Source organism: Kogia breviceps, chromosome 5 (genome assembly GCF_026419965.1).
Source record: "Kogia breviceps isolate mKogBre1 chromosome 5, mKogBre1 haplotype 1, whole genome shotgun sequence".
Taxonomy (NCBI): domain Eukaryota; kingdom Metazoa; phylum Chordata; class Mammalia; order Artiodactyla; family Physeteridae; genus Kogia; species Kogia breviceps.
The window spans coordinates 92,718,143-92,746,068 of record NC_081314.1 but is presented as its reverse complement, the minus strand read 5'-3'; the positions used below and the strand labels follow the sequence as shown (position 1 = coordinate 92,746,068).

At 32.5% G+C, this 27,926-nt stretch overlaps 1 protein-coding gene across 5 annotated transcripts in view; it reads left to right on the top strand.

Annotated features, from left to right (window-relative positions):
• Window positions 1-27,926, top strand: part of NECTIN3 (nectin cell adhesion molecule 3) — a 133,873-nt gene that overhangs the window by 65,033 nt on the left and 40,914 nt on the right. For 2 of the 5 annotated variants that reach the window (XM_067034693.1, XM_059063875.2), the window contains exon 6: window positions 1,248-3,074. In XM_067034693.1, the coding sequence (XP_066890794.1) occupies window positions 1,248-1,828 (581 nt within the window). In that variant the 3' untranslated portion in view covers window positions 1,829-3,074. Of the gene's footprint in view, window positions 1-1,247; window positions 3,075-13,936; window positions 14,080-16,223; window positions 16,309-27,926 lie in introns of those variants that run through there. The other 3 variants (XR_010840787.1, XM_059063876.2, XM_067034694.1) reach the window with 3 other exon arrangements.

Sequence of the window (27,926 nt, the reverse complement as noted above, 5' to 3'; positions counted from 1 at the left end):
ATAACTTACCCCATGTAGATTTAGTATTTTTCTAACAATCACTTTTTTAAAGCTCTGTCAGTACCACTCATTTAAAAAATAATTATAGGAGATTACCATTTGGGTCATTTATTTTTTATCAATGAAGAAATTCAAGATTTTTAAAGTCATCCTTTCTTCCAACTCTAGAATATTGTGTAACATGACCTACAAATACCACTTAATTGATAATTAACCAATCTTTAATTTTTACTATTTATGTTTAGTTGCTTTTTAATATTAATGGCTATTTACTCTGTAATCTAATAGCAATACACAGGATCATTTGCATCTAATATTTAAGTATCATTAGAATGTTCTCTCTAAAATATTAGCTACTCTTTCTGAGACTCCATCCTAAAGCAATGTGACATTGAATTTTGCAGACATGGTTGAAATTTCTCAATTTCCTAAATGTTCAGATATCTTACCCATGGAGTATAGACATGATGATGACATTTTTATAACATTATATAGTTTATAACATGTTTTTACTTTGTCTGTTGATCTCATTTGATAATAGCCCATCTGGCTAACATAGTTTAAATATGTGCTTTTTATTTTTTAAATCACTAAATAATGGTATATACTACATATGTCCTTTCTAAAAATTAAAGAGTTTTCTTTATTTAAGGAAAATATTTTTGAGAGAATTATTAAGTCAACAGCTTATACTATGGACACTTAACAAGAATCTATAGTTTTTCATTCTTTTAAAGATAAGTTTAGCTCTTACAAAAATAAACTATATTAGGTAAAGATGAATATCAAGAAAACATATTTTAATTTTTTCATTCTTTTATTCTGTTATTTCCTTGTGCTACTGGCTAAGAAAATGTACATTTGAATGATTCGATTTAATTTTTTAGTAATGATAATTCTTAAGCCAGCTATACATAGGACACTTAAATAATAGTCTTAATTTAAAAGAAAAAGTATTTCTTAGAATACCGTATCACTCTTAAACTTGGAATAGAATAATTTAGGATTTACGCCATACATAATTTTTCATTCCCTTTACATAATTGGTAACTGACTAAGTGTCAGTTTTATTTTTTTTTACATATAGAACTATCACTACTTTCTAATCTTAAATTAAGAATGAAAAACTATTGTTACTATGAATATATTTTCATTAACTGTGCTGTCTTTTCAACTTGCTGCTGAATCAGCCTGCATTGACATTCTTTGCCTTTCTGTGTCTTGTCTATCTTTACCGTTTCCATTAGATCCTCCTACTACTACCACCCTTCAGCCTACAATTCAGTGGCATCCCTCAACTGCTGACTTCGAGGATCTAGCAACAGAACCAAAAAAATTGCCCTTCCCATTGTCAACTTTGGCAACAATTAAGGATGACACAATTGGCACAATCATTGCTAGTGTAGTGGGTGGGGCTCTCTTCGTAGTACTTGTAAGTGTTTTGGCTGGAATATTCTGCTATAGGAGAAGACGGACGTTTCGTGGAGACTACTTTGCCAAGAACTACATTCCACCATCAGATATGCAAAAAGAATCACAGATAGATGTTCTTCAACAAGATGAGCTTGATTCTTACCCAGACAGTGTAAAAAAAGAAAACAAAAATCCAGTGAACAATATAATACGGAAAGACTATTTAGAAGAGCATGAAAAAACGCAGTGGAACAATGTAGAAAATCTCAGTAGGTTTGAAAGACCAATGGATTATTATGAAGATCTAAAAATGGGAATGAAGTTCGTCAGCGATGAACAGTATGATGAAAATGAAGATGACTTAGTTTCACATGTAGATGGTTCCGTAATTTCCAGGAGGGAGTGGTATGTTTAACAGCCACTAAATGTGACTTAACTATGTACAGTGTTTCATTCATACTAGTTGATCATTTTCAGATTGTTCATACTTTTTCTTGAGGAATAATAAGCTTTTCAACTTGATTTTCAAGCTTACTTTTTATATTCTAATTTGACAAATGGAAATGTAAAATCTGGGTTCAGTGTATCTGAGCTGCTTTACAGTTTTTTTTTTCAATGCTGTACTACTGTCTCAAGATTTAAATTTTAATGCAGAGTACTTTATTGGTCTGAGGCACACAGGTAAGAAGAAATGTCAGCATTAAATGAATGACTTTTTTAGTACAAAAATTAAAAAAAAAAAAAAAAAAAAGAAACTACCTTGGCATTGTGTATTAAATGTTTACCTAAGACTATAATCTCAAGTAAAATGTTTGTTAAACATATACCTCTCAAAATTTATCACCACTAAATGATACATCAAAATTGACTATAAAACTAATTCAAGAAATATTTATATATATTTTTAGTATACAAAAAAATTCAGCCTGATGAAACACCTTTTCTTTTCAGACATTATTTTCTATGTTTCTATACAAATGGAATCTTTACCTCTGCATTTTAATGAGCCTTGCCATAGTTACTGTAGAGTGGCTTTTCAAAGATATTTTGTTGCACTAAAAACTGTGGTAGTACACTCAGTGAACATGATGTGTGGAAGAGCATAATTAGCTGATCAATATTTTTGTCCAAAATACATACATGAGTAATAAAAACATGCCTTTTAAACATGATAATTACTACAATTTTTTCATCTCTGGAGGGCAATGCTTATATTGTCATGTGAACATAGGTTTTGGTACATGAAGTGGTAATTTTGTTTTAATGATTTATGTCCTAAATATAAGAATGATAATGAAAAGATGGTACATAGTTTAATAGAGTGCAGAGAGAGCATTTCAGTATATGGAAAACCATGGGTAAAACAAGCATTGGAGTACCATTTTTAGAAATGAGACAAATATTTCAGCCAAGAATCTGTGCAGAGAATTTTGTAGACCATCTTGTTTTAGTCATTTATTATTGATGTTGTTCAAATGGATAAATATGTAGGAAAAAATAGAATAAACTTGGAAATTTGAGATTTAACAAGAAAAAATCTGAATTCTAGAACCAATCACTAGCACTTGCTGATGGATATTGACAAACCATCCCCCTTTTCCTCCTAAATGTATGTATGTGTTTCAAGATTTTTGTTTTTCCAATTAAAACTGGAAACATCATGAGGTCTTTTTGTTTTGTTTTTTGTTTTTTACATAATTAAGTATATCCTTTCCAAAAATCATGTATCTTTTGAAAAAGAAATCTTACCTAAATCTTCAAATGTGGATCTTCTTTGTTAGGTAATTAAATTGCTTCTGCAGTGGAGTCCTATACAATTATAATGATGACAACTATTTTGAAGACCAAAGAATATGTTTTATCTGTTGATTATTCATTTGAAAAAAGGACTGTGTAGAATTGCCTTAGGTGTTTTGCCAGGGAGTTGAAATAGAAGTTAGCAGGAGAATCATAAATTAAATAACTTATTTTGTTAATAAAACGGCAAAGTAGGTACTTTTTTTTCACCTTCCAACCGCTCCCTTCCCAATCCTCATCAAATCTAAAAAAAATGTTTTTTGTAAGGCAAAGTTCTAACACGTTCATAGAATTTTGCAAGTAGTGGAGACTTTATTCTCAGTGATTATAACCTAGTTTCCTTTATTTTAACTAGCAGTATTTTGTGGAAGTTTGAAATCTATTTTATTTCTCTCCCTTAAACACTTAGTATAACAGTAAAGTGTTGGTTAAGGATACAGTTAAGTTCATAGATGTCTTGTTAAAAATATTTGGTTTAAATATGGCTAACCACTGACCAATGTTAAGACTCTTTGGTCCCAGTCATTGGAAGAAAAACTTCTTGATAATACCTTATGATCGAAGTGACTTTATTTTTTTATTTAAATGTTAGCAATGATATGGCCATAAGAAAGATGAGTCTAAAACTTTTTTCCATGGAAGATGTAAATTTGTGGCTTTTTGAGCAAAATATCCTCTTTAGAATAGTGGTTTGAAGTGTCATATGAATCTGAGAAGAGTAATCCCATTTAGAATATTGTACAAATCACAACTTGAGTCTAATCCAAAAGAAATTAGCAATGTATTCCAAATTAGCAATGTATTCCAGCTGTATTTTAAAATATAAATATCTACTTAGTGATCATGAACTTTCTTTTAAATAGTGGCCATTGTGTGGTTAGGGTTTTTTGTTTATAGTTTTTGTTGGTTTGGTTTTTTTTGGTTTTGTTTTGTTTTTTGGCAGTAGAGAGTGACATGGAACACTGCAAGTGAGTATTTGATATATTCTGCATCCTTTCGAAATCATTTGGCAAGCTACTAAAAGACTTCAGAATTTTAAGAATATGATATCATACTAGTGCTTAAGACTTTCTGAAGCATTGCACTATTGTTTATTAGGGCCTTATGTATGTTTACTGTACATAGAGACTTGTTTGTAAACATAATCATATTAATAAACAGTTTTTTAAATTACTTTTTGAGTATCAGTAATGTGCACAGCTAATTGATGTATTGAACTCCTACTCTTCTTGGAAAAGTTGGAAGAATAGTTTTACTTTATTTTGGCCGTGTTTATATTTATTACCTTTATATTTGAACTGGTTTTTCATTTTTGTGTTCACTTTAGAGTTTTCTTTCGCAGTGGTTAAAGTACTTCAGTGATACAGTGGAGATTAATTCAACTCTTTGTTTTTCCCTTTTTTGCATTTTTATTAAAATATGTTGAAACTTTAATAGGCTAGGGGTTGACTTTAAAAGTGGTATTTGAGAAGTACTTTATTGTTGAAAGATTTAGTATTTTACTATGTGCCTGAAAAGTTTCTGTTTGACAAGTCTAACATTAAAGAAACCATTAGGGTTTTTCAGTAGTAGGTATTGCTTCTGATAGCCATATATAGGAAAGTTATAATGATAAGCCTGGCTGAATGTTAGCATAAGGGGCTATAGGAAGTACAATGTATAAGTGCAAAAATTGAGAGAAATGTAGCAATATTAGATGCGAAAACATCTGATTTTAGTTTGATTTTGCTTTTGGTAAATACTGCTGAAACAAAGTATGAACAAGAAGTTGTTAATGTGTGGAAGTAATCAATGTAAAGTGTAAGAAAGGAAGAAATGGTACCCATATTGATTTTTTAATTCTAACGGGAATGATTTACAGATTGGATTGTTTTTCCTATTTACTTGTTAATGTATTATCCATAAAAAGCTCTTTTCTCAAATTTTTGATATATTGGGATATTTTTAGTTTTAATTTGTACCAGGGATTTTTTTTAAAACCAAGTTACTTATCAGGTGGTAGCCCCAATAGCCGTTCAATATATCTTTCAATAAAAGTTTTTTTAAAAAATTCTTAAGAGGCATATTTCTGTAACAAGCCTGTGGCTCTGGATTACCTTCTTTGTCCGCATTATGATTTTTGCTGGAGAGAGAGAGAGTGTGTGTGTGTGTAACCTAGTTTCCTTTAATTAATGATGTTTTGTGGAATTAGAAACCTATTTTATTTCTCTTTCCAAACAAGGCTATATCAGGTTAAGGATAGAGTTAAATAAAGTTTGAGGAAGCATCTAAGTTGGCATGTTAACCATTATAAAATTTACTTTTAATTAATCATATAATTCCTATCTCATATATACATATCATCAGTAATGTTCTCCACAGTCATGAATTATCTTCTCTCTCTAGTCCTAGCAGTTAAAATAAATTTTAAATGTTTGCTGTGACTTTGACGTAAGTCAAATTTTTATATATTAGCTTTCAGTTTGGAATTAACACATTTCATAAAATATTTTTTAAGTTGGCATTTAGTGTTTTTAACTTGTTGCTTGTGAGCTGCTTTGAGTAGGAATGACATTGTTTCTTATTGTTTGTAGTTACCTTCTCCCTGTTCCTCATTTCTGACATTTGAAATTATGATACAGGGACTTCACTGGTGGTCTGTTGGTTAAGACTCCATGCTTCCACTGCAGGGGGTGCAGGTTCCATCCCTGATTGGGGAACTAATATCCCACATGCTGCATGGCTCAGCCAAAAAATAAATAAATAAATAAACACTGTTATAAAACCTAAAATATTTTAAGATAAAATAAATTAAAATTTGGTACATTATTTCCCCCAAACTTTAAACTATTTTAGAGCAAGCAGCAGTTTTTTTCAAATAACGTACAATTTGACTGGATTAAGTTTGGTTTCATTCTTGTTATACCAATAAAAATTCATGCATGAAAGAATCTTTGGAATAATGTACAGAGTATACCAACTTTTCGGTGTTTTTAAAAAAATTTTTCTGTTTATGCATTTCTGTTTTCTTCTATTCCAGTAAGCTGCACTTTTTTTTTTTTAAGTACATGTCTACTTTGAGTTGAGTAGTGATAGGTTTCCATCAAGAGCTTGAAACCAAACATAGCTTACAAAAGCTTTTGCTATATATACCTACCCTTAGGGGTCATTTCTTTTCTTGAACCTTGATAATAGTTATTTTATCATGTTCATTTCAATTTTGAAGGATAAAATATGATTCAATTTTGTGATGTTTTATTTCACTTGCCTTTTAGTTAATGGCTGCTGTTTGTTCTGGCTGGGCACTGTGGATGAAGCCTAGTGAAAGTGAGTTTAGCAGAATAACTTTAAAGTATAATCTCAAAACTTGAGAATAATTCAAGGCCTTATTTCCTTTCATGCATAATACTTCTACATAGACATGATACCTAATTTCACAGTCTCAGTTATGAGAAATATCTCAGGGAAAACTTAGTCTTGGAGGGACAGTTTGATCTAGAAGCTAGAGGAAACAAGACCTAGAGGCTTTGACCTTCCTGTTTAAAAAAAAAGATTATTATTAAAAAATATGCAATAGTAAGACAGAATAATGAAATGAATGTTCATGTACCTGCTTCAGTTATTGTCAGTTCATGGTCAGTCTTGTTTTATTTAAATTTCTGTCTATATAATCCTTCCTGCCATTAGTTCATCTGTAAATATATCAGTATGTAAAAAGTTAAGGAACATTTAGAGAAAGTAACCACAGATTCATTACTACACCAAAAATGAATAATTCCTTAATATCAAGTATCCAGTGAGTGTTCAAATTTCTAATCATATTTTTTCAGTTTTAGCTAGTAACCAAATGTGATCCATACATTGGTTGGTTGAGATATCTTTTAATCTGTGTGTTCTCTGTGTGCTGTTCCCCACTCCCGCACTTTTCCCATGCAGTTTTTTTGGTGAAGAAACAGCTTCATCTGTCCTGCAGTTTTCCAGTTTGGATTGTGCCAGTTGCACCTCTGTATTTTCTGTAAGTTGACAGATCTAGAGCCTTGATAAGATTAAGGTTTGATTTGGGGGGCAAGGTTACTTCAGTGGTGGTATGTTCCTCTATCAGAAGGCACATAGTCTGCCTTGTTTTCTTTCAGTATTAGCAGCCATTTGATGCTCAAAGCCTAGATGTACTAACAGGGAACCTACATAATTTCTAGATCTGTTAACTCTCTTTTTACCGTACCATGTGCTTTGATGTCTTAATAATTATATTCATGCTGCTCCCTTTACCTGAAATACCCTTTCCTCCCTTTGCCATATTGGTAAACCAGTCCATATTCAAGGTCCAGCTCAAATTATAGTTTTATGAAACTTTTCCCTTTAGAATTAATAATTGCTGTTCATAATTCTTTTTTATCAACTCATATATCCTCTATTGTAACATCACATTTTATTCTAGTTATTATCTATCTTCTTTAGATCAGCGCTCTTCAATACTCTTGACTGTGCCTATCAGTTAAAAATTAGTATGTACTCATACTCCTAATACGTATAAGTTTATAAATTATATATGTGCTACCATAGAATTTTGCTATATGCATTATAAAATATTCAAAAAACAAATTTTTAATCTGCTGAAATAACATTTTAAAATACTAATTATTTTCACTAAAACAGTAATATTTGGGTAAACAATATAATTGTGCTTCATTTTAAAAGTTAACTTTTTCTTGCTAAAACATTTTTGAGAAAACCATATGATTGAAGGTGCTTCATTTTTTTTAAATCTTGGTTTTATACTTTTTGATTCAGTGATTCAAAGTTTTAAGTCCATGTTGAGTGTGTGTGTATTTTTTTTTTTTTTTTTTTTTTTGCGGTACGCGGGCCTCTCACTATTGTGGCCTCTCCCGTTGCGGAGCACAGGCTCCAGACACGCAGGCCCAGCGTCCATGGCTCATGGGCCTAGCCGCTCTGCTGCATGTGGGATCTTCCCAGACCGGGGCACGAACCCGTGTCCCCTGCATCGGCAGGCGGACTCTCAACCACTGCGCCACCAGGGAAGCCTCATGTTGAGTATATTTTAACACTTGTTTTTAGGTATGAAAGCTAAGCCACCTCTCGAAAACAAGTAGATTCAAATGAAAAAAGTTCATTGTTGGGAACCTTAACAGTTTTCATCCCAACTACTGTTTTTAGAGCTAGTCTTTATGTTCAAGGTGTTTGGTTTTTCAGTATCATGCTAATCACCACTCACATTAGCTATTTCAGCACAGTATGGGTTTAGTATGAGGTTTGTTGTTAATAAGAGTGAATATATATTTGTTTTATTTGGTTTCTAAATGTATTTGATTGGGGGGTTGATTTGTCACATCTGATTAGATTGCCATGGTTTTATTTCATAATGTAACTGGTAAAGTTTATGTATTAGGAAGCAGTTATTTGCATTGCCATTTTTGTGGGATTTTGTTGTTATTTGTGCCTACATTATTGGTGCTATCTTACATTCTGTCACTTCTTTGCAGGAATGGCATTTACTTGGATTAAATGCCTACTAGTATATAACATGGATTAACACTGATACCCTCACTTGGTTTATGAGTCAGATGGTCACCTGTCAGAGCACGCATGTCATGCCTCCTTTACATTTTTGACTTTTAGTTAAATCTAGATAAGTTTTTAGTTCATTCAGCTGAGCTCCCATACATCACAATATGTCTGTCACAGGATGCTATGTTGAGAGGGACAACCAAGTGAAGATGTAACTGTTTACTTACTTGCATTCTGGAACTGTCCCGCTCCACACTTCCTATAGGAAATTTTGGGTGCCCTGTGTGGCAGGGTGCCACCTGACACATGGACCAACTAGGGCTACCAGTGCCAATCCATACTAGTGCAATAGTAATTTTTATTAAATGCCCTCTCCCTCTCTTTTTTTAGAAAAGTGATGATTTCTTCCTATACTTCATTGGAAAATAAATATTTTTATGAATTCTCTGACCCTACCTTGAGGCTTTTGCTCTATTGTGAGGACAGGAACTGTGTAAAATTTATCCTTGGCATTCCTAGCACAAGGCCTGGCACATGTTCGGTTACTGTTGGTAATTTGTTGGATGAGAAGCTGAGGAGACTGTCCTGACCCAAATAGAGGACTTGTATTAAAAAATAGTGAGATAAATATTTGGATGGATATAAAGGCCTAGATGTCGTATTGAAAAGTTAAGCATTAAAACAGCTATTGAAAAATAAAACAGTTGGGCATATGGGGAAAATTTGGTAATACAATAACATGTATTATGGGAATATATGAATTTAATCCCAAATGAAAGTTGGGAAGATAAGTTTGTAGGGTATTATATTAAGCTGTGAATCAATCCATGGCATCACAGAAGTTTGGGTGGAGGAAATGAAGAAAAAGAGAGATGAAACTTAACATCTCAATTGTTGAGATTCGGTGTTTTAATGTAAGTGTAAAAAGGGACTATGGATTTCTGTACTCACCCATTTTAAATGGTTTTAGCAAATTGCCAGAAACACATATTTTAGTGTATAGAATAGTATTTAACTTTTAAAAACTTTAAAATGCCTCAGTTTCAGATGTGAATCAGGTGAGCACGTGTTTGAATAGCCTTTACGTAGGCTTTATTCACTTGTATCAGAGTGATAACAAAGACAAACTTTAATTCAGTTTAATATCTATAATATGTATATTTTTTCAAAAAGTAATGAAAGTTATTTCTCATATCTGTATTAAAATTTTGTATGATTTGTAACTGAATTTTGATAGCTTTCTCCATAAGACATATGTATGGTGTCTTTAATTATGGATAGTGTACTTTGGTTGTATTGAGGAATGCTATTTTTCTGTTTTTGGAGGTGAGTTTCCACTGTATATGGGTTAATAAGCAGCTGTGATAACAGAAAGATGTTCTTTTGGGAGACATGCACCAATCCTTTAATACTAAATATTTTAATGCTTTTGTCTTTTTGTTTTCTGCTGCTTGTAAGCATACAGTTAGATATAGTAGAACATCTCCTTAGGTGATGGTAAGGTAATATTTCTTCATGTCAGTCACTCAGTAAACTAGCTTAATGTTGAAAAATGCCAAATTTTTATACATTTGCTTAGTTAAATTTTTTTTCTACTTGTAGTGGTTTTGTTGGAATATAGTCTATGTAGATTATGAGGACAAGGATGTGGGGAGGCAGTGTTGGGGCTAAATTCTCAATTTTCGTCAAAATTCTTTGACTTGAATGCAAGAAACTTGAGCTCTTCCTTTGCATTTCATACTAGTGTTCATCACCCATTAATACTTTTAAAATCTTAATATTCTTAAATATATTATTTCTTCTTTTCTCAGTAAGTTGAAGAATCAGAAAAGGAAATATGATATATATGCCATATGTACTTAATCAGTTTACCTATGTAGAGTAGGATATCCAATTGGTAAATGGACTCTACCTAACTTTTCTTCCACTTCCTCATTTCAGCACTTACTAGCCTGTTCCAATACTAAGAAGAGGTGTGCAAAAACTGTTAGAGATGAATAAAGAATGAATGGAACCAAGTGAAATAAAAATGCTCAAATTAAGATAGAAGGAAGAGTTACAGTATACATACAGTCAACTCTCAGTTATGGAATTCTAGAGCTAGAAATTAGAAGACTAATGGGACAGAATTGGATAAGTAGACCATAATTTAAATGTTTAAAGAATAGTATCTATATAGACTTGAGAATTACTTCAGGATATTAAAAATAGTATATATTCAGAGTTGGGAATTACATTAGGATATTAAAAGTCTGATTTTGATTTATTACTTAAAACACTACCAAATTAAATATTATTGCTAAGATTAAATGAAAGGCTTTCTTGTAGGAGATGTGAGGTTTGATGAATTTATAATGATGTGTTGGGATTGAGTGATTTTATATATATATATATATATAAATATATATAAATGACGTGTTAAGATTGAGAATCTTAATTTGGGCTAATTATATGTTGGGATTGAGTGATTTTATATATATATATATATAAAGATATATAAATGACGTGTTAAGATTGAGAATCTTAATTTGGGCTAATTATATTCAAAGAGTAACCTGAGTTTTTGAAAAATAATTTCAGAAGTATTACATAAATATGGTATTAACTTTGTCATTATCAAAATAAGAACACTCAAATTTAAATTCTCCATGCTTGGGCAAAAGTGATAGGGCCACTTTATTCCTTAGCAAAAGAAAAAAAATTCATTAAAGGGAAATCTTTAGACTAACTAGTGTAGAATAGGTAGCATACTTGACCCATTGGGATTTTTTATTTTTGCCACTGACAAGGTGTATGACCTTGGTCAAATAACCTTGGTCATGTAATCTTAATTGGTTTCAATTGGCCTATTGTTAAAAACCGAATACAAAACTGTAACTTACATGGTGGGAAAAGTGATAGTGTAGAAGAGAAGACTAGCCCTAAATCATCCCAAGTCTTTTTTCTACATTTATAAGAGCAGAGTAATACTTGACTGGCTTGGTTTTCAAATCTTTTTCTCATGTAGCACATATTCAAATGGAGTTTGCAGTGATTAGAGAAATGAGCAACAACAGGAAGATAAACCACATATGTATTAGCAGATGAGGGTAACATCCTGAACAATGAAGCTGGTTATATTGTTTAAAATAATTGTATATTTTTAGATTCTATTCCGTATTTGAAAGATTATCAGATTGGGTTCCTTGGAGCTCATTGGTATAAGATTTTTAGTCTAGAATGAGACTAATAAAATGAACCATTAATAAACAAACCCCAAATCATTACTTTGCTAAAGAAATTTTTATAATTGGCAAGAAAGTAAAACGTTGTTTTTAGCAATCTAAAACACCACATGAATCACATTTTAATATGAACAGTTGGGAAATGCTTCTAAATACACTATGTATGTATTTGGAAATACCGTGATGGTAAGTAGGTGAAACATATTTCAAAACTGATAGTGCTTAATTCTATTTAAATTTTCCATGTCTGGATTCCAACAGTAATTGTAATTATTTAAGGGTGTATATGAACGTCAATTTAATTGAAGACTAAGAGCTCGGCATTTCCAAATAGGGGGCCCAAAAGGAGAGACTTCGTTAGATGTTGCGAAAAACCATTCTTTCCCCAAAAAGGCTTACAGGTGGAGGTTTCTATCCTGCCCTAACCTAGCTTTATTTCACCCTGTGTTCTCTCCTATTCATTGACTGAATGACGTTGGGCAGAATATTTAACTTTAGAATAGCAGAATCTTCATTTATAGAATGTTACCTTAAATATCTTTCTTACCAGTTAGAAAGATAAAATCGTGTATATTGAAGGTTCTTTGTAACTGATGGGTCGCTCCACAAAATTCAGTTATTGGATTTAATATGGCTGAAATTGTCAAAATAATACCTACACATAAAGATTGATGGTTTTGTCATATCCATAATACTTACATTTGAAAATAATTTTAGTAAATTCCTTTAATTGGGAGTTCATAAAGTAGGGTGACTTTTTTTTTTTTCCTGTACGTGGGCCTCTGACTGTTGTGGCCTCTCCCGTTGTGGAGCACAGGCTCTGGACGCCCAGGCTCAGCGGCCGTGGCTCACGGTCCTAGCCGCTCCGTGGCATGTGGGATCTTCCCGGACCGGGGCACAAACCCGTGTCCCCTGCATCGGCAGGCGGACTCTCAACCACTGCGCCACCAGGGAAGCCCCATTTTTTTTAGAATTGTGTGAAGTGCTAACTACTCAATATGTTTTTAACATCCTTTCTTATAAAATTTTGTGGTGCAGACTGGAAAAGAGAAATTGGTATTCAGAAATGATAGAGTGTGTCTGTAGCCAGGAGACAGGGAAGAATTTACATAATTTTGTAGTATAGACACTGTCTTAAAGTGTAATTTGTATTAAATGTGTGTGAATTAAAGGAAGTTATTTGCAGCAAGTACTGTTTTAATAATACTTCTATTTTTAAAACAGATTTTGCAATGTCACTTTTTGACTATTTATTAGGTCTGGGATATTTTCTGTTTTTTAGTGTTGTTTTCCCTTTCTTTTTTTTTTTTTTTTTTTTTTTTTTTGTGGTATGTGGGCCTCTCACTGTTGTGGCCTCTCCCATTGCGGAGCGCAGGCTCCGGACACACAGGCTCAGCGGCCATGGCTCACGGGCCCAGCCGCTCTGCGGCATGTGGGATCTTCCCGGACCCGGGCACGAACCCGTGTCCCCTGCATCGGCAGGCGGATTCTCAACCACTGCGCCACCAGGGAAGCCCTGTTTTCCCTTTCTTGAAGGTTTTTGGTTTCTTTCATAGAATTTATTTTAATAGAATGAAAGGTAAAAATCTATTCAATACATTGTTGGCTAACTCCATTAAAGAATACTGAATTTTTTGTTTTTTTTTATCACCTTTTAGAGTAAGAACTTAGTTTTCATCCTTTTCTCTATCTTCTTTTCTCGTCCAGACATTCTTTGTCCGTTGACAGTAGATTCACTCATTGATACCTGACTGGGAATATTCTTTTCATCACTTTAACAAAGTAAAGTTGGAGTGCTAAGGTGACATCTTGCAAGGAATAAATGTGTTAGCATAATGCTACAAAAAGTAACGAATCAAATATGGGGTCTTCTAAGCTTGTGGTTGTGTATAACATACTTTATCAGTCATTGCACATTGTAGAATGTAGAAATCAGAGGACACAAACTCAAGAACTCTTAACATTGTTTGAAAAACCTAATTTTTGTTACTTTACAGATGTTCCACTTAAGCAGACCTCTTCTATAGCTGTAGCTGGAGCTGTAATTGGAGCTGTCCTTGCCCTTTTCATCATTGCCATCTTTGTGACTGTGCTGTTGACGCCTCGAAAAAAGAGACCATCCTACCTTGACAAAGTGTAGGTAAATTTTTTGCTTGTGTTCAACTATGAATATTCAGTAGTATGTGGCAGTCTTTATCTTTACAGCTACTCATATGAAAAGTGTCTGAGGGATGCAAGTAAAGATACTGTTAGGTCTTTGTAAAATGACTGGTTTTGTCAGAAAGTCTGACTACATTTTGGTAAATAAACAGTTGCAAGGGGCTGCTAGAGACAAATATATTGGACACCTTTTTAACCTACAGTATATTACATATCTTTCCAAATGGTAACATAATGACTCTGTGTTGTCCTGCCTTCTGAATAAAAATGCAGGTCTTCCATGAAGTAGTTGAAAGACAGATATAAAAAATCTTAGAAGTTTAAATTACTTCTTTAAATTGTTTATGCCTGTCTTATGTATAGAGATAACTAACTTTCAACTGCCAGAAGTTATTAAATACATTGAGTTTTAAAGCTTTTATCTTAAATTTGGTTTTGGTGAATTACAAAATGTGCTTTTATTTAAAGAGAAAGCAATGTTTTGGACCTAATCATGAGATAGAATTATAAAACAGAAATTGTACTCTGTTGTATAATCAAAAGACCGAAGTCCCAGTTCACTTAATTCCATCATCAGCTTTTGTTGCTTAATCTGTGAAATGTGAATAATACTTTTCCTGCTTACCTCACATGGCTGTGATAAGAGTAGAATAAGATGATGTTTATGAACTGTAAAGTTCTATACAAATGACATTGTTTCTTGTGTGGTTATTAATGTTTTTATATGAGAACATGAGGCTGGCTCTGAAAGAATGTATTCCTTCTGTCTTCATAAATGCTTTGTGTATGTCTCTGCCTCTCTAATCTGGCACAGTTAGAGCACTGATCTTTTTGGATTAAGGACACCTGGGTGTTAGCTCTGTTACGATCAAATTAGTGGTATGATCGTGAACGAGTCACATCACCTCCATGAACCTTGGTTTTCACACCTAAATAACTTATGGCATCTTGGAGCTATACATTTGCTGTGATGTTTGTTACATTAAGGGAAATAATTACTTTAAATAAAAGGACTATAAAATACACTTTCAGTCTAATACCTGTAAGACCGGATTCCTCTAATATTTCAAGAGTATCTAGCTTGTGGTTAATTTCATCTTAGTTGCTAGATTATCTCAAACTTTTCTATAATTTCAAAAACATAATTTACTAGTAGGCTAGTAATTACAACCAAGTAATCATTTTATTTATTATTTGAATTCTGTTCATTTAAAATATTATTTCATACCCACATGGAGAAGTGAGAATTTGTCATTTCTTTGGCCTTTGTAGCTTTCATCCTCTTTATCTTTTAATATAGGTAAAATTTTTATTTGATTTACCAATCTCAATTACTGAAAATTAGTTATCTGTGATCTTCAAAAGGAGAATATATGAAAAATTATTTTCTAAAATGCAGAGAGCTACAAGATATATTTAATTCTATTTTTGTTGTAATGCAACAATTTAAAAATATATGAAAATACTTTTTCTTAGTAGATTAGGTCATTTTGGCAAAGATAAATGCATTCCCCAAGGATGTAATGGTCTCTTTATTTATTTCAGGTGCCAAGATTAATAATGGTTTGTAGATTGAAAATCTTAATTTACATGTTGAATATTCTAAGAATGACCGTGGCTTTTGCAAACTATTTATGGAAGTATTTCCAAAATATAGTATAAACATTTTTTTTCATTATCATTTTAAGATATAGTCTTTTAAATCACTTTTATGACACTTTGGAGGAAAGTGTTTTCCATTACACATGTTTGACTATATTTAAAATGTTGGTAGGCATAGTCATATGTAAAAATGTGCAGTACTTAATTAGTCATTTACTAGATTACTTGCTTAATAATATTCAAAAAATACTTCTATTTGCTTCTTTTTTAAACTTTTCAAAGAATTGTTTATTTCAGATTAGTCCTAAACATGGGAACCTTTAAAACCAGTTCACTTTTTTGTTCCAATTATGATTGATTAATGGAAATGTAAGAACTGAATTAAACATGTATGCTAATACAAATATTCATATGAGGAAAATATTCTCAAAACTTAAGCGAATCTTGAATGTTCCCCCACCCACCCTTTTTTTTTTTTTTTGCTAAAAGTGGCAATCGCATTTTTTAAACTTTTTAATGCAGGATCGACCTTCCACCCACACATAAACCACCTCCTATGCATGAAGGACAGTCCCCCCCCTTGCCTCAGAAAGACCTTCTATATCAGGTAAGTGTTCTGGAGTACGCGTAAAATAAAATGAAATAAAAAGTATTAAGTAATGTATATTATTTGTTTCAAAATGTTATCTAGTCATTATGCATTAAATATTACATAATAATATATAATTATTTCTCTGAAACATTCAAGGGATCAAATTTAGTCAATACAGATTGGTAAGAAAAGAAGTTATGGCCAGTATAGGTAAGACAAATCAACACTGTATTAGGAATACAAATTTTTACTAAAAGCTTATGGCTGAAGACTTATTGTTAATAGAGTTTTATTGACGTACAGATCCATTGTAAAATATGCATTTTTATATAAAATAAAAGGTAGAAAAATTGAATGGTAGGGTCTAATGTATGATGGAGAGGTTTTACTCCTTGGCATATGTATTTTATTTTTGTTTATTTTTCAGTATATGCAAGGTTTTCAGTATATGCATCTAAGTTTTAGCATTCCTTTATTTAGCAACAAAAGGTTTATATTCCAATTTAAAATTCTGGGCATGAATATTGGGCCCTATTTTACACTTATGATAATTTAAAATTTCTTTTGGAATCAGTTTACACTAATTCGTGTGAAAGTATTGATTCAGTTCTTCTGTCTTAGATTCTATATCTAGATTAATATGCTCTACTTGGGAAAGTTTAAGCCATAATGCTTTTATTCTTAACTTTTGTTTTTGCTTTTTTCCTCTATCACCCATGCAGCCTCCTGGGGCTCTAACCCTGTATTGGGGTTTTATTACCTGTGACACTATAATATTTTTCTCCTAAATTATGTCCTGTATCTTCAGCTTGAGTTAGGCAAAGGAATATTTCTGTTAAGATGTTCTCAGCTTCTGTTCCTAGGTTGACCATATAATCAGTCTCCTGCCTGAGCATGGGGCAGGGAGGAACATTCCGTGGCATGTGCACTCACTGACAATGGGCACCACCTTTGTCATCTTGCACAAGTTTGGTGTCTTTGGGATGAAGATGCGCCATCTTTACAGAACTCTTGTTTTCACATAAAGAATATAGCCTCACATCTTTTTTGGCAAATAAATTAACTTGACAAGTAGTGTGAAATGTCAACAAAATATTTAGCTAAAGGTGTTGTTAATGGCTGCAGATGGATAGCTGTTGTTCTCCCTCCACAAAGCTAGTCACTAACTGGAGGATTTCTAGATTCAGGTGTGGGAATTTTTTAAGAATGTTGTTAGTAATTTTTTAGTATAACCCTAATTGCATATAATTTTATTCTTGTCCTTAAAATCAGTATTTGCTTGTTATTTAATATTTTCAAATTAAATATTTACAAAAGCTTATGAATTGAAAAAAAATTATTTGACTCAGATCATGTGTCCTGGGTTTTAGTTAAGAAAATATAGTTTCTATATATGTAAGCGCTGCTAAATAAACAAAAGGAAGATTTTTCTTGGATGACTTGACAGTGGTACAAACTGCAGTTTTTATCCTTGGAGTCAGAGAAGTCTTCCTGGATGGATCAATTTTGGAAGTAGGATTTTGATACATGTGATAAAATTAGTTGTTGATTAGAGTAAATTGCATAATCACAAGCATAAATCTAGGTGGAAATGAACAGTTATGTGAAAGAGTAATGGAAATTTTAGAAAGGAAATTGGTGGGACAGCATCTGCAGCGGATAACAAACATTGGACTTTGGGAGTCAGAGACCATTTACATTTAGTACTATTGTGACTTTTTCCTCATCTGTTAAATTCAGCAGGTGAAAAACATGATTGATTGTTTCACTCCTCTAGCTATAAAACTGAGTCTATAAAATATTGCTAAGGGTCAGCTGGTTGCTGTCATTTTGCTTAGGAGAGTCAAAACTTGAGTTGGAGATGAAATAATTCTTAATTCTATAAAGATTTTGAGAATAATTTAGGCTAAAATCATTATCCATCAGTAAGATAATTTGTTATGATTCATGTGTTATAATGTCATATGTTAATTATATGGCTGTCTGCGTTTTAATTAATGTTGTGATATCAAAATGCAAAATACATAGAACTGTTTCCTGGTTACCAAGAAATCTGTAAGTGTGTAATTACTATCTAATTAGTTTCATGCAATGATAGCCTGCTGTAATAGTAAATGCCTTCATAATGTTCCACTTCAGTAGATAACTTGTCAACTTTAAACTCATGAAGTAATTCCTAATTGAAGTCATTAGTCCCTAGCCCTCACAGCCAGGCCATGCTCCCAAATATTACCATGGCTTTAAGGAAGAGAGTCCCACTTATTCTACCCATCAGTGTTCTACCCTTGGGAAACCACAGAAGGAAAGAGTTCCTTACTACTTAACTTTTGTCTCCCCTGCTTAACCATTACTGGTGTGATAATAGTGCCAAAACTCATACCTGAGAATTTTCCCTCTAAATATAAGTTAGGAGGATGAAGCCTGGAATTGTGAGGAGGTGATTTCCTTGAATGGGAATGGAACTAGGAACTATTACCATACTGTGGAGAAGATGCATGGAGGCACACATAAGTATGAGGGAAATAAAAAGAGGAATGTCTTGCCTGAAGGCAAAGAATAATTAATACCACCAGCTTGTCATGTTATTAGTTGATAATCCTAGAAAAGTGAGTCTTCATTTAGGAAACAAATACTAACTCAGGACATTTTATTTTCTTAACATTATAGGTAATAAGTAGGTATATTTTTGGTACAAAAATATCCAAATACTACAGAAATTTAGAGTTAATGGTTAAAGTTCTGTTTCATCCACCTATCCCCCAATTTATTATTTCTTTCCCTAGAGGTCACCATTGTTAGGAATTTAAATATCCTCCCAGACTTTTTCCACAAGTTTACTTTGAAGTATATACATCGTCCATATTTACATCTACAAGTAGTTTCTTTAAAAACATAAATGTGGTCATAGAAATTGCTTTTTCTACTCTATTACCAATATTTTTCAGAGTGACTAATGTTGCCACCTGTATCAAAATCCTCTGGGTTATTAAAAATGAAGATTCTTGAACACACATTCAGTTTCACTGAATCAGTATCCCAGGGGTTGGAGACAATGGGCATTTTACCTAGCTCACCAGGTGAATTTTAATGCACATTCAGGTTTGAGAACTATTGCTATTTCTCTGTCTCATTCTTAATGGCTGTAATAGTATTCCACTGTGTTGATATACCACAAATTACCTAATGATATTCCTAGGTTTTTTCCCTTTTTTTTCCATTACAGTAATTGCTGCATTGAGTGTACTTTTATATACTTTATTGTACACATGTATTTATAAAATATATGCAAAGAAATAGAATTACTGTGAATATTTTTTACATTTAAATAGGTGTCACATTGCTGGCCAGCCTAGCTGTATTAATTTATATTCCCATAAACAGTATATTAAAACCCATTTCCCTCTCTAATACTTTTTAGTAGAACTTTTGTTGTTGTTGCCAGTTTGATAAAACTAGAAAAATAGTTCACTTTAAAGCTTCATAGATTCCTGGAAGAAGTTTCATAACTGATTGCCTATTTGTAGTTCTGTAAACCACCTATTTGCATCTTTTTTCAAATTTTCAGTTACTTTTTGAACTTTCCTTGTTAATTGTTTAGCAGCTCTTTGATATGGACAGTAATCTTTTGTCTTAATTCGTCTCTTATTTTTTAACTTTATAGTGTCTTATGCAGAACGTTTACGTTTTTATGTAGTTAAAATCTATTTATCTTTTTTCTTATAGTTTCTGGAAGTTATATATTATCTAAAAAGACCATTTCCCCCTCTCTCCCTGATCTGAAATGTTAAAAAATCATACAAAACTCTTCACAGTTTTATGCGATGTGTTTTGTCTTAAATAATTTAAAATTTATGTTTGCTTATGATATAAGGTAGTGACCTACGTTTTTTCCCCAATGGTATAACCAGTTGTCCAAATATTATTGAATTGTCTGTCCTTTTTTATGATTTGAGGACACTTTTAACCTAAAATAAGTTCCCATATATATTAAGTATATTTCTGAAATCTTAGTTCTATTATATTGTTCTGTGTTTCTCTTCTTAAAGCAAGACAACACTGTTTTTTTAAATTTACTTTTTATTGAAGTATAGTTGATTTCCAGTGTTGTGTTAGTTTCTGGTGCGCAGCAAAGTGATTCAGTTATACGTATGTGTGTGTGTGTGTGTGTGTGTGTGTGTGTGTGTGTGTGTGTGTATATACACACACATACATACACATACATATGTGTGTGTATGTATATATATTTTTTCATATTCTTTTCCATTATGATTTATTACAGGATACTGAATACAGTTCCCTACGCTATACAGTAGGACTTTGTTGTTATATATATAATAGTTTGCATCCGCTAGTATTTCAGCAGAATTTACTATCTGGAAAAATTATGATTTTTTTCCCCAATAATTCACTATCATATATCATAGTCTTTAGTAAATTTTTGTAAATGTTCATTGCAGAGTGTTGTGGAGGAAGAGTGTTTCTACATTTTTTTTTTTGAGTGGCTAATACATGCAAGACAGTATAAAAGGGTATTTTCTGAACTCTTAGCACCATTTTCCATTCCTACTTACCCTATCCCCACCACCTCCTACAGAAAACCATTTTTATCAATTTCTTGTTTGTCTTCATATTGTTTATGTAAAACATAGACAAAGAAACACACACACATTTTTATCTTTTCTCAAATAAAAGGTAACATATATACACTTACATATCTTGCCATTTCCTCTTAAGATATACTGGAGCTCTTTCTTTTTGGGGTAAAAATCATTCTCATTCTTTCATATGTCTACTAAGATTCTAATGTGTGTATATTACATAGTTTGTAATGTCAAAATATTTTAATAAACCAATAATGCTGCAGTGAATAGCTTTGTATATATGCTATTTTGTATCTATGCAAGTATAATCTGCAGGCTACATTTTTAGACTTGATCTTGCTACATCAAATAGTAAATATGTTTATATTTTTTATAAGTACTGTCAAATTGTCCTCTATAAATATTGTACTGTTTTGCACTCGTGTGAGTAATGTTTGAAAGTGCCTGTTTCTCCACATTCTCACCAACAGTATATGTATTCCACTTGATTATTGGTAATCTGATAGGTGAAAAATAGTAAATACACAGTTGCAATTCTGCAATCTCGTTATTAGCAAGTTTCAGCATCTTTTCAAGTTTTAAAAGATCATTTTTTTCCTGCAAGCTGCCATTCTTTTGTGTGCTATTTAAAAATTTTATAAATAGATATGAAAAATTTTTGTTGATTCCAGCATGAATAATATGTACATTGTTCATTGGTATCTAAATTTGTGGTATACAGTGTTAAGTGAGATGACTCATATCCCCATAGATTTATGTGATAAAATAAGAAGATCGAAAAATTAAGAAACTATGTTATGACTAGAGCCCTAATATTATCAAATTGTGTGGCTTTAGAAATATGATGGTCCTACTTGTTAATCAAGTTCTGGAGTTAGAGATATGTCCTCCAGGTATCTTAATTTCAGTTACTAATCATACCATATTTCATTTATGGCTTTCTTGAACCTGTTCACCCTACTACGCTTTATAGTTTTATAGATTTTCATTGTTTCTCCTCAAAACTCATCTTTCTAACATATCACTGCCAGTTTCCAAATAGTATTTTTAGATAAGCTGTTTTTGCTCATTATTAATGGTCTGCTTTTCTCCCTGGATCTGAATATTTTAACATGTTTCCAGATACCAGATAGCAGTAGTTATGGACTTTGGGGTCAAGGGAGAAGGGAGAGAGGAAGATGATAAAAGAATTAACATTTTTCTTCCGAATTCAAGGAAACTAAATGACTGAGTGGAATATTTAAGTAAATGAGTCCTGAGTATTTCTAGGATGGTTTTGCCCTAGAGTAGCAAAAAGTTTTCATCTGCATATTGCCTCCAGTTAATAGGTAGTGGTAATTATTGATATAAGTAGTAAAAGAATTGTAGGGCCTTGTTCTGGTCTGAGGAGGGAAAAAGTTTTGTGAACAACAAAGCTTGGATGAAATATTGATTTATAAATAAATAATATCTAAATAATATATTCAAATAAAATATCAGTGCAACCTCTGAAGTATAAAGGATTGGTATTTTTACTAAGAGCTCTACTAATCAATCTTATAAATGAGAAAAGATAAACCTACTTGATACGGTTTCATAAAGATTAATAAATTACCATATGCTACATCCTTAGAACAGTGCCTGACACATAGTGAATACTATGTGTTTGCTGTTATTATCATTATTGTTAATTAAAAAGAAGCTGTCTGGGCTTCCCTGGTGGCGCAGTGGTTGAGAATCCGCCTGCCGATGCAGGAGACACGGGTTCGTGCCCTGGTCCGGGAAGATCCCACATGCCGCGGAGCAACTAAGCCCGTGAGCCATGGCCACTAGGCCTGCGCGTCCGGAGCCTGTGCTCCGCAACGGGAGAGGCCACAACAGTGAGAGGCCCGCATACCGCAAAAAAAAAAAAAAAAAAAAAAAAAAGAAGCTGTGTAATTCTTAGAAGTTACTAAAGAGACCAAGCAGTGAAATTATTTCAGTAGAAGGATAAAACTGTTACTACTTTGGCTCATGTAAACTCGGCATATATTGCTTTTGGAAATTATTGATACTTTTATTATAAGCTTAGTAGTGCTTGAAATGAAATTAAAATGGAGTTTGCATCTGTTCATTCATAGTTCCGTTTTGTTTTTTCTCTGTCATCCATTTATCAAACATATTGTTTAGGTACTAATATGTCAGTATTGGGAATACATTGTCAATAAAACAGAGTTAAAAATTCTTGTCTTTATGGAGCTTACATTTTAGTGACAAATAGATAAATGCCTATGATGACGTTTTTTCCCCCCTTTTTTGGAAAGAATTTTATTGAAGTATAATTGGCATACAGCGGATACACAAACACATACATACATACCCTAGAAACATCACCACAATTAAGATAATGTACATATTCATCGTTTTCAAAAGTTTCCTCGTACCCCTTTGTAATCTTCCTCTCTTGTCATTTCCCTGCTCCCTTTCTACATCCCCAGGGAACCAGCTACTAATCTGCTTTCTATCTATATACATTAGTTTAAATGTTCTTGAATTTTATGTAACAATCATACAGTAGATTCTCTTTTTTGGTCTTGCTTCTTTCACTCCACATAATGACTTTGAGATTTCTTCATGTTGTTTTGGTCTTTCCTTTATTCCTTTTAGATAGGTGTACCTTGTAGAGATACTACATTTTGTTTATACATTTACCTATTGATGGATATTTGCATTATTTCCAGTTTTGGGCTGTTATAAGCAATGCTGCTATGAACATTTATGTATGTCTTTGTGTGAACATATGCTTTAATTTGTTTGGGTAAACATGTACATGTGGAATGACTGGGTCATATGGTAAATGTAACTTAAAAAGTGTAACTTTTTAAGAAAATGCCAAACTGTCATCCTAAGTGGTTTCCCACCAGCAAGGTATGAGTTGCTCCGTACCCTTGGTACCATTTATTATTATCAGACTTTAAAAAGTTTAGGTATTAATAGGTGTGTGGTTAGTTCATTATTATTTTAGTTTTATCCCTAGTTACTAATACATGTAATTTTTTTTCATTTGCTGATTTGTCTTCTTTAATGAAGTCTCTGTTCAAATATTTGCTCATTTTTATTGGATTTTTAAAAATTATTGGATTTTGAGAGTTCTTTATATGTTTTGTGTTATGGAATGCATGTTTGTGCCCCTCCCCCCATTCATACATTGAAACCCTCATCACCAATGTGATGGTATTTGACAATGGGACCTTTGGGAGTAATTAGGTCACCAAGGTGGAGCTCTCATAATGGAATTAGTGCCCTCAGTAAAAAGAGACAGGGGAGAGCTTATTTCTCTTTCTTTTCTCTGCCATGTGGGATTACAAGAAGATAGCTGACTGCAAGCTAGGAAGAGGGCCCTCACCACGAACCAAAATCTTAGACACATAGGAGGTTTGGACTTCCATAGAACTGTGAGAAATAAGTGTTTATTCTTTGCTTAAAGAATGGCTTCACCTATATGTGTTAATATACGATATTTGTTTCTCTCCTTCTGGCTTACTTCATTCTGTATAATAGATTCTACCATGCATAAAATAGATGGGTAGTGGGAACATGCTATAAAGCGTAGGAAGCTCAGCTCCAGTGCTCTGTGACGACCTAGAATGGGTGGGATGAGAGGGCGGTTGGGAGGGAGGTCCAAGAGGGAGGGCATACAGGTATACATATAGCTGATTCATTTCACTGTACAGCAGAAACTAACACAACACTGTAAAGCAGTTATACTCCAATTAAAAAAAGAAAAAGACAGATTTTTTTTTAAAAATGAAAAAAGAAAAAAAAGAATGGCTTCACCTAATCCATGTTAATTTGCTATAGCAACCTGAGCAGAATAAGACATTTTGATACAAGTCCTTTGTTAGATAATATGATTTGGAAACATTTTCTCCCATTCTCTGGTCGTCATTCTCTAAATTGATTTTTGAAGAGCAGTTCTTAATTCTGAGGAAGTCTGATTTATATGATGGCAATGTAATGCCATGCTTTCTTTCTGTAATGTGGGTGTGTTGTGGTAATACTTATTTTTATTAGTTTCTTTTAATTTGGTTAATATATTTTTATGATATATCATTTTTATTTTTCCTGTAGAAGCATCAGCAATTAGGAAATTTAATGAATTATTTCAGACAGTAGATTTTCTTCATCACTAGCGTTCCTTCAGTATCTAGTATCCTCAGGAGACATAAATAGTGTAAGTAATTCTAATCTCACCTGAGAAATACAGAAATTAGGAAGATTTGGCCTCTGTAATAGTATTTTGTGGCCCATGGTACTGAAGTAGCCATTATCTCTTTATATGTTCTGTTCATCTCAGTATCAAAAACAGTAGTTAGCACAGAGAATAACTCTTGTTTTTAGTAGAATCAAATGGGACCTAACAGTTTTGTTATAATAATTAAGATTCAGATTAACTTATTTTGACTTGCTGTAAATTATAGAAATACTCTAAGAAACTTTATTTCAGATTTACTGTATACATGTAAACCAGCACAGATCTGGGGAACCTGGAGAGATGATTTCTAGGCAATAAAGATTCTGAGTTTAATTGCATTTTAGTATTTTTAAATGGTTTTGCCAGCATCAGTGCATTCATTATGTGATTTTTCCGAAAAGAGTTGAAATCCTCTGACCCCGATTCTGATTGTTTCTGATTTGTAGCTGAACTGTCTGAGTGGGAATGTTAGGTCTATCTTAAGAAAGAAAAAAAAAAAAATTAAGTAGTGCAGTATTTCCCTCAGAACTATTTCTAATACAGATTGAGTTATTTTATGTAGATTAAATGATAGAAAAGAGCTGGCTTCATCCTAGTCATCAATACTCATTACCAAAAAAAAAGCAGTAGATGATTAAAGTAAAAGAACTAAATGTTGACCTTTTAAGATGTTCTGAGCAATCCAGAGAGAATATTTAATTCACACCTTTTCTTAAGACTTTTTATAGTAAAATTCCACTTGGTTCTGTCTATCTTACAAACATCTCACCTTCTTTCTTCCTTTTAAATCCTGTCTATGTTATAAACACCTCATCTTTTTCCTTCCTTTTAAATCCGTAAATGAGTTATAAGAACGATTCGTTATAAAAATTATATACTCACTATTTGTTCTTAATAGATGTATATTTGTGAGTTTCCTGTTTTTCTGTTTTCTTAATTATAAACTATTTAGAAATAGAAACCATGACTTACTACTGCCTTTGTAACCTTTCTTAGTGTCTAATAAACTGCTCTCTGTACAAAAGCTACTCAGGAATTGTTGAGTTGCTGTGATAGTGAAGTTAATTGTTTGCAAAGTCAGTTTCCTGAGCTAGCTGAGGGTTATTCTATGAGTTTGGGGGAACAAAGAAGACAGCAGAATCTATAATAGTGTCACCTCATCCTTCTGCCTGTGTAATACCTAGAAAGTTTATTTTAAACAACGTGGAAATTTTATAGCCAGTCCATCATTAATTTTGAATAAGATAGTGTAACAAGGTGCCAATCCATAATATCTTATCATTTCCAAAGATTTAATCACCATACACTCCTAATAACTGGAAATGAACCTCAACTTTTTGACATTACCACCAGAATACTTTTAAAGCACATCATAAACCATATTAAAGTCAGATTTAATACTAAACTTTGGGGAATAAAACTTTTAATGGCTCAATGCTACTTGGAAACTCCTGCAAAAAAGTATTATCCTAACCATTAATTTACTTAAATTGTGTTTTTTGCCTTGGTTTTTGAAGAATTAAATCTAGGCTATTCATACCTGAGACACAATCAGAATATTCAATTTCTAGTGGTTTGAGATCCGTGTTGAATTCACACTGCCATCAGGGAACTATAATTCTTAATTAGAGTTGACTCTTGATTGACTCATGAGTAATGAGAAGTAAAAGAACTATTGAAGTTAAGTACAGTAAGCTAAGTACAATGAACTTTCCTCCCAAATTTTAGGGGACCTAATAGCATTCTTTATTTAAAAGCGCTCATGATTTCCTTTATTGGGAGAGATTCCTTTTTAAGTACAGAGACAGAGAGCTGAGTTACTTTAAATGTTCAAAGCAACTAAATTTTTTTCAGAGAATAGACTTCTTATTTGTGAATTAAATTTTACATAGACTATCAATCAAACTTTACTTTGAATATGGCTACTTAGTCGTAATTTTCGTCTTGGCAAATTGTTGTTTTGCAGTTATTTTGACATGTTAAATATAAAAAATTAGTAAAGGCCACACATGAACTTTTAAGAGAATAATGTAAATAATATATTATTTTAGATAATTGTTACCCATATGGCTAAACTTATAATGTTCATTCATTCATTCAGTGAATTACAGTAAACTATGCTGAGTGATTTTTTTTTTTTTTTTTTTAGATTCTTCCTAAGCAGATTCAATTATGGAGTCCTTGGTTAAATTAAGCTGACCTAAATGGAGTGTTCCTTCAGGCAGCTGCTATCATATTGTGATGTGTGCAGTGCTAGTGCGGACTCCATGCCTGCCACAATGCCTGACTTACCATCAGAGAATAATAATAGAGATAAACAGAGATTAATAAGAGAGATTAGTAGAGATTAATTTAGTGATATCTGTTACTACCTGTTAACATGAAATCACTATGGGGAGACCAACTCAGACTATTGACTATTATCAAAACATTCCTAACATATTGGGACAGCAATCTTGTATCCTAGAATTTCCAGGATTGTCCTACTTTCACATATTCGTGCTTTAGTGTCAGTATGTATTTAAGTGCACCTATCCCAATTTTGAGACTTCTTGCACTTTCCCAAGCCTTTTCTCCAATTTCTTAATAGCTTCTTTCTCCATTTCTGATCATTCTAATTCAAAGTACTTTCTTCCTATATTTAAGATGGCTCCTATATCTTAACATCTGAAAAATATTCCTAAACTAATTAAAAGAATATCTAATTTAGAATAAAATGTGCAATGTGAACTATAGGAAAAGAACTTGTCACAGTGATAGTCACTTTCAAAAGTAATAGGAGACATTAATCTTACTTAAAGAACTTCAAGAGGTAGAGA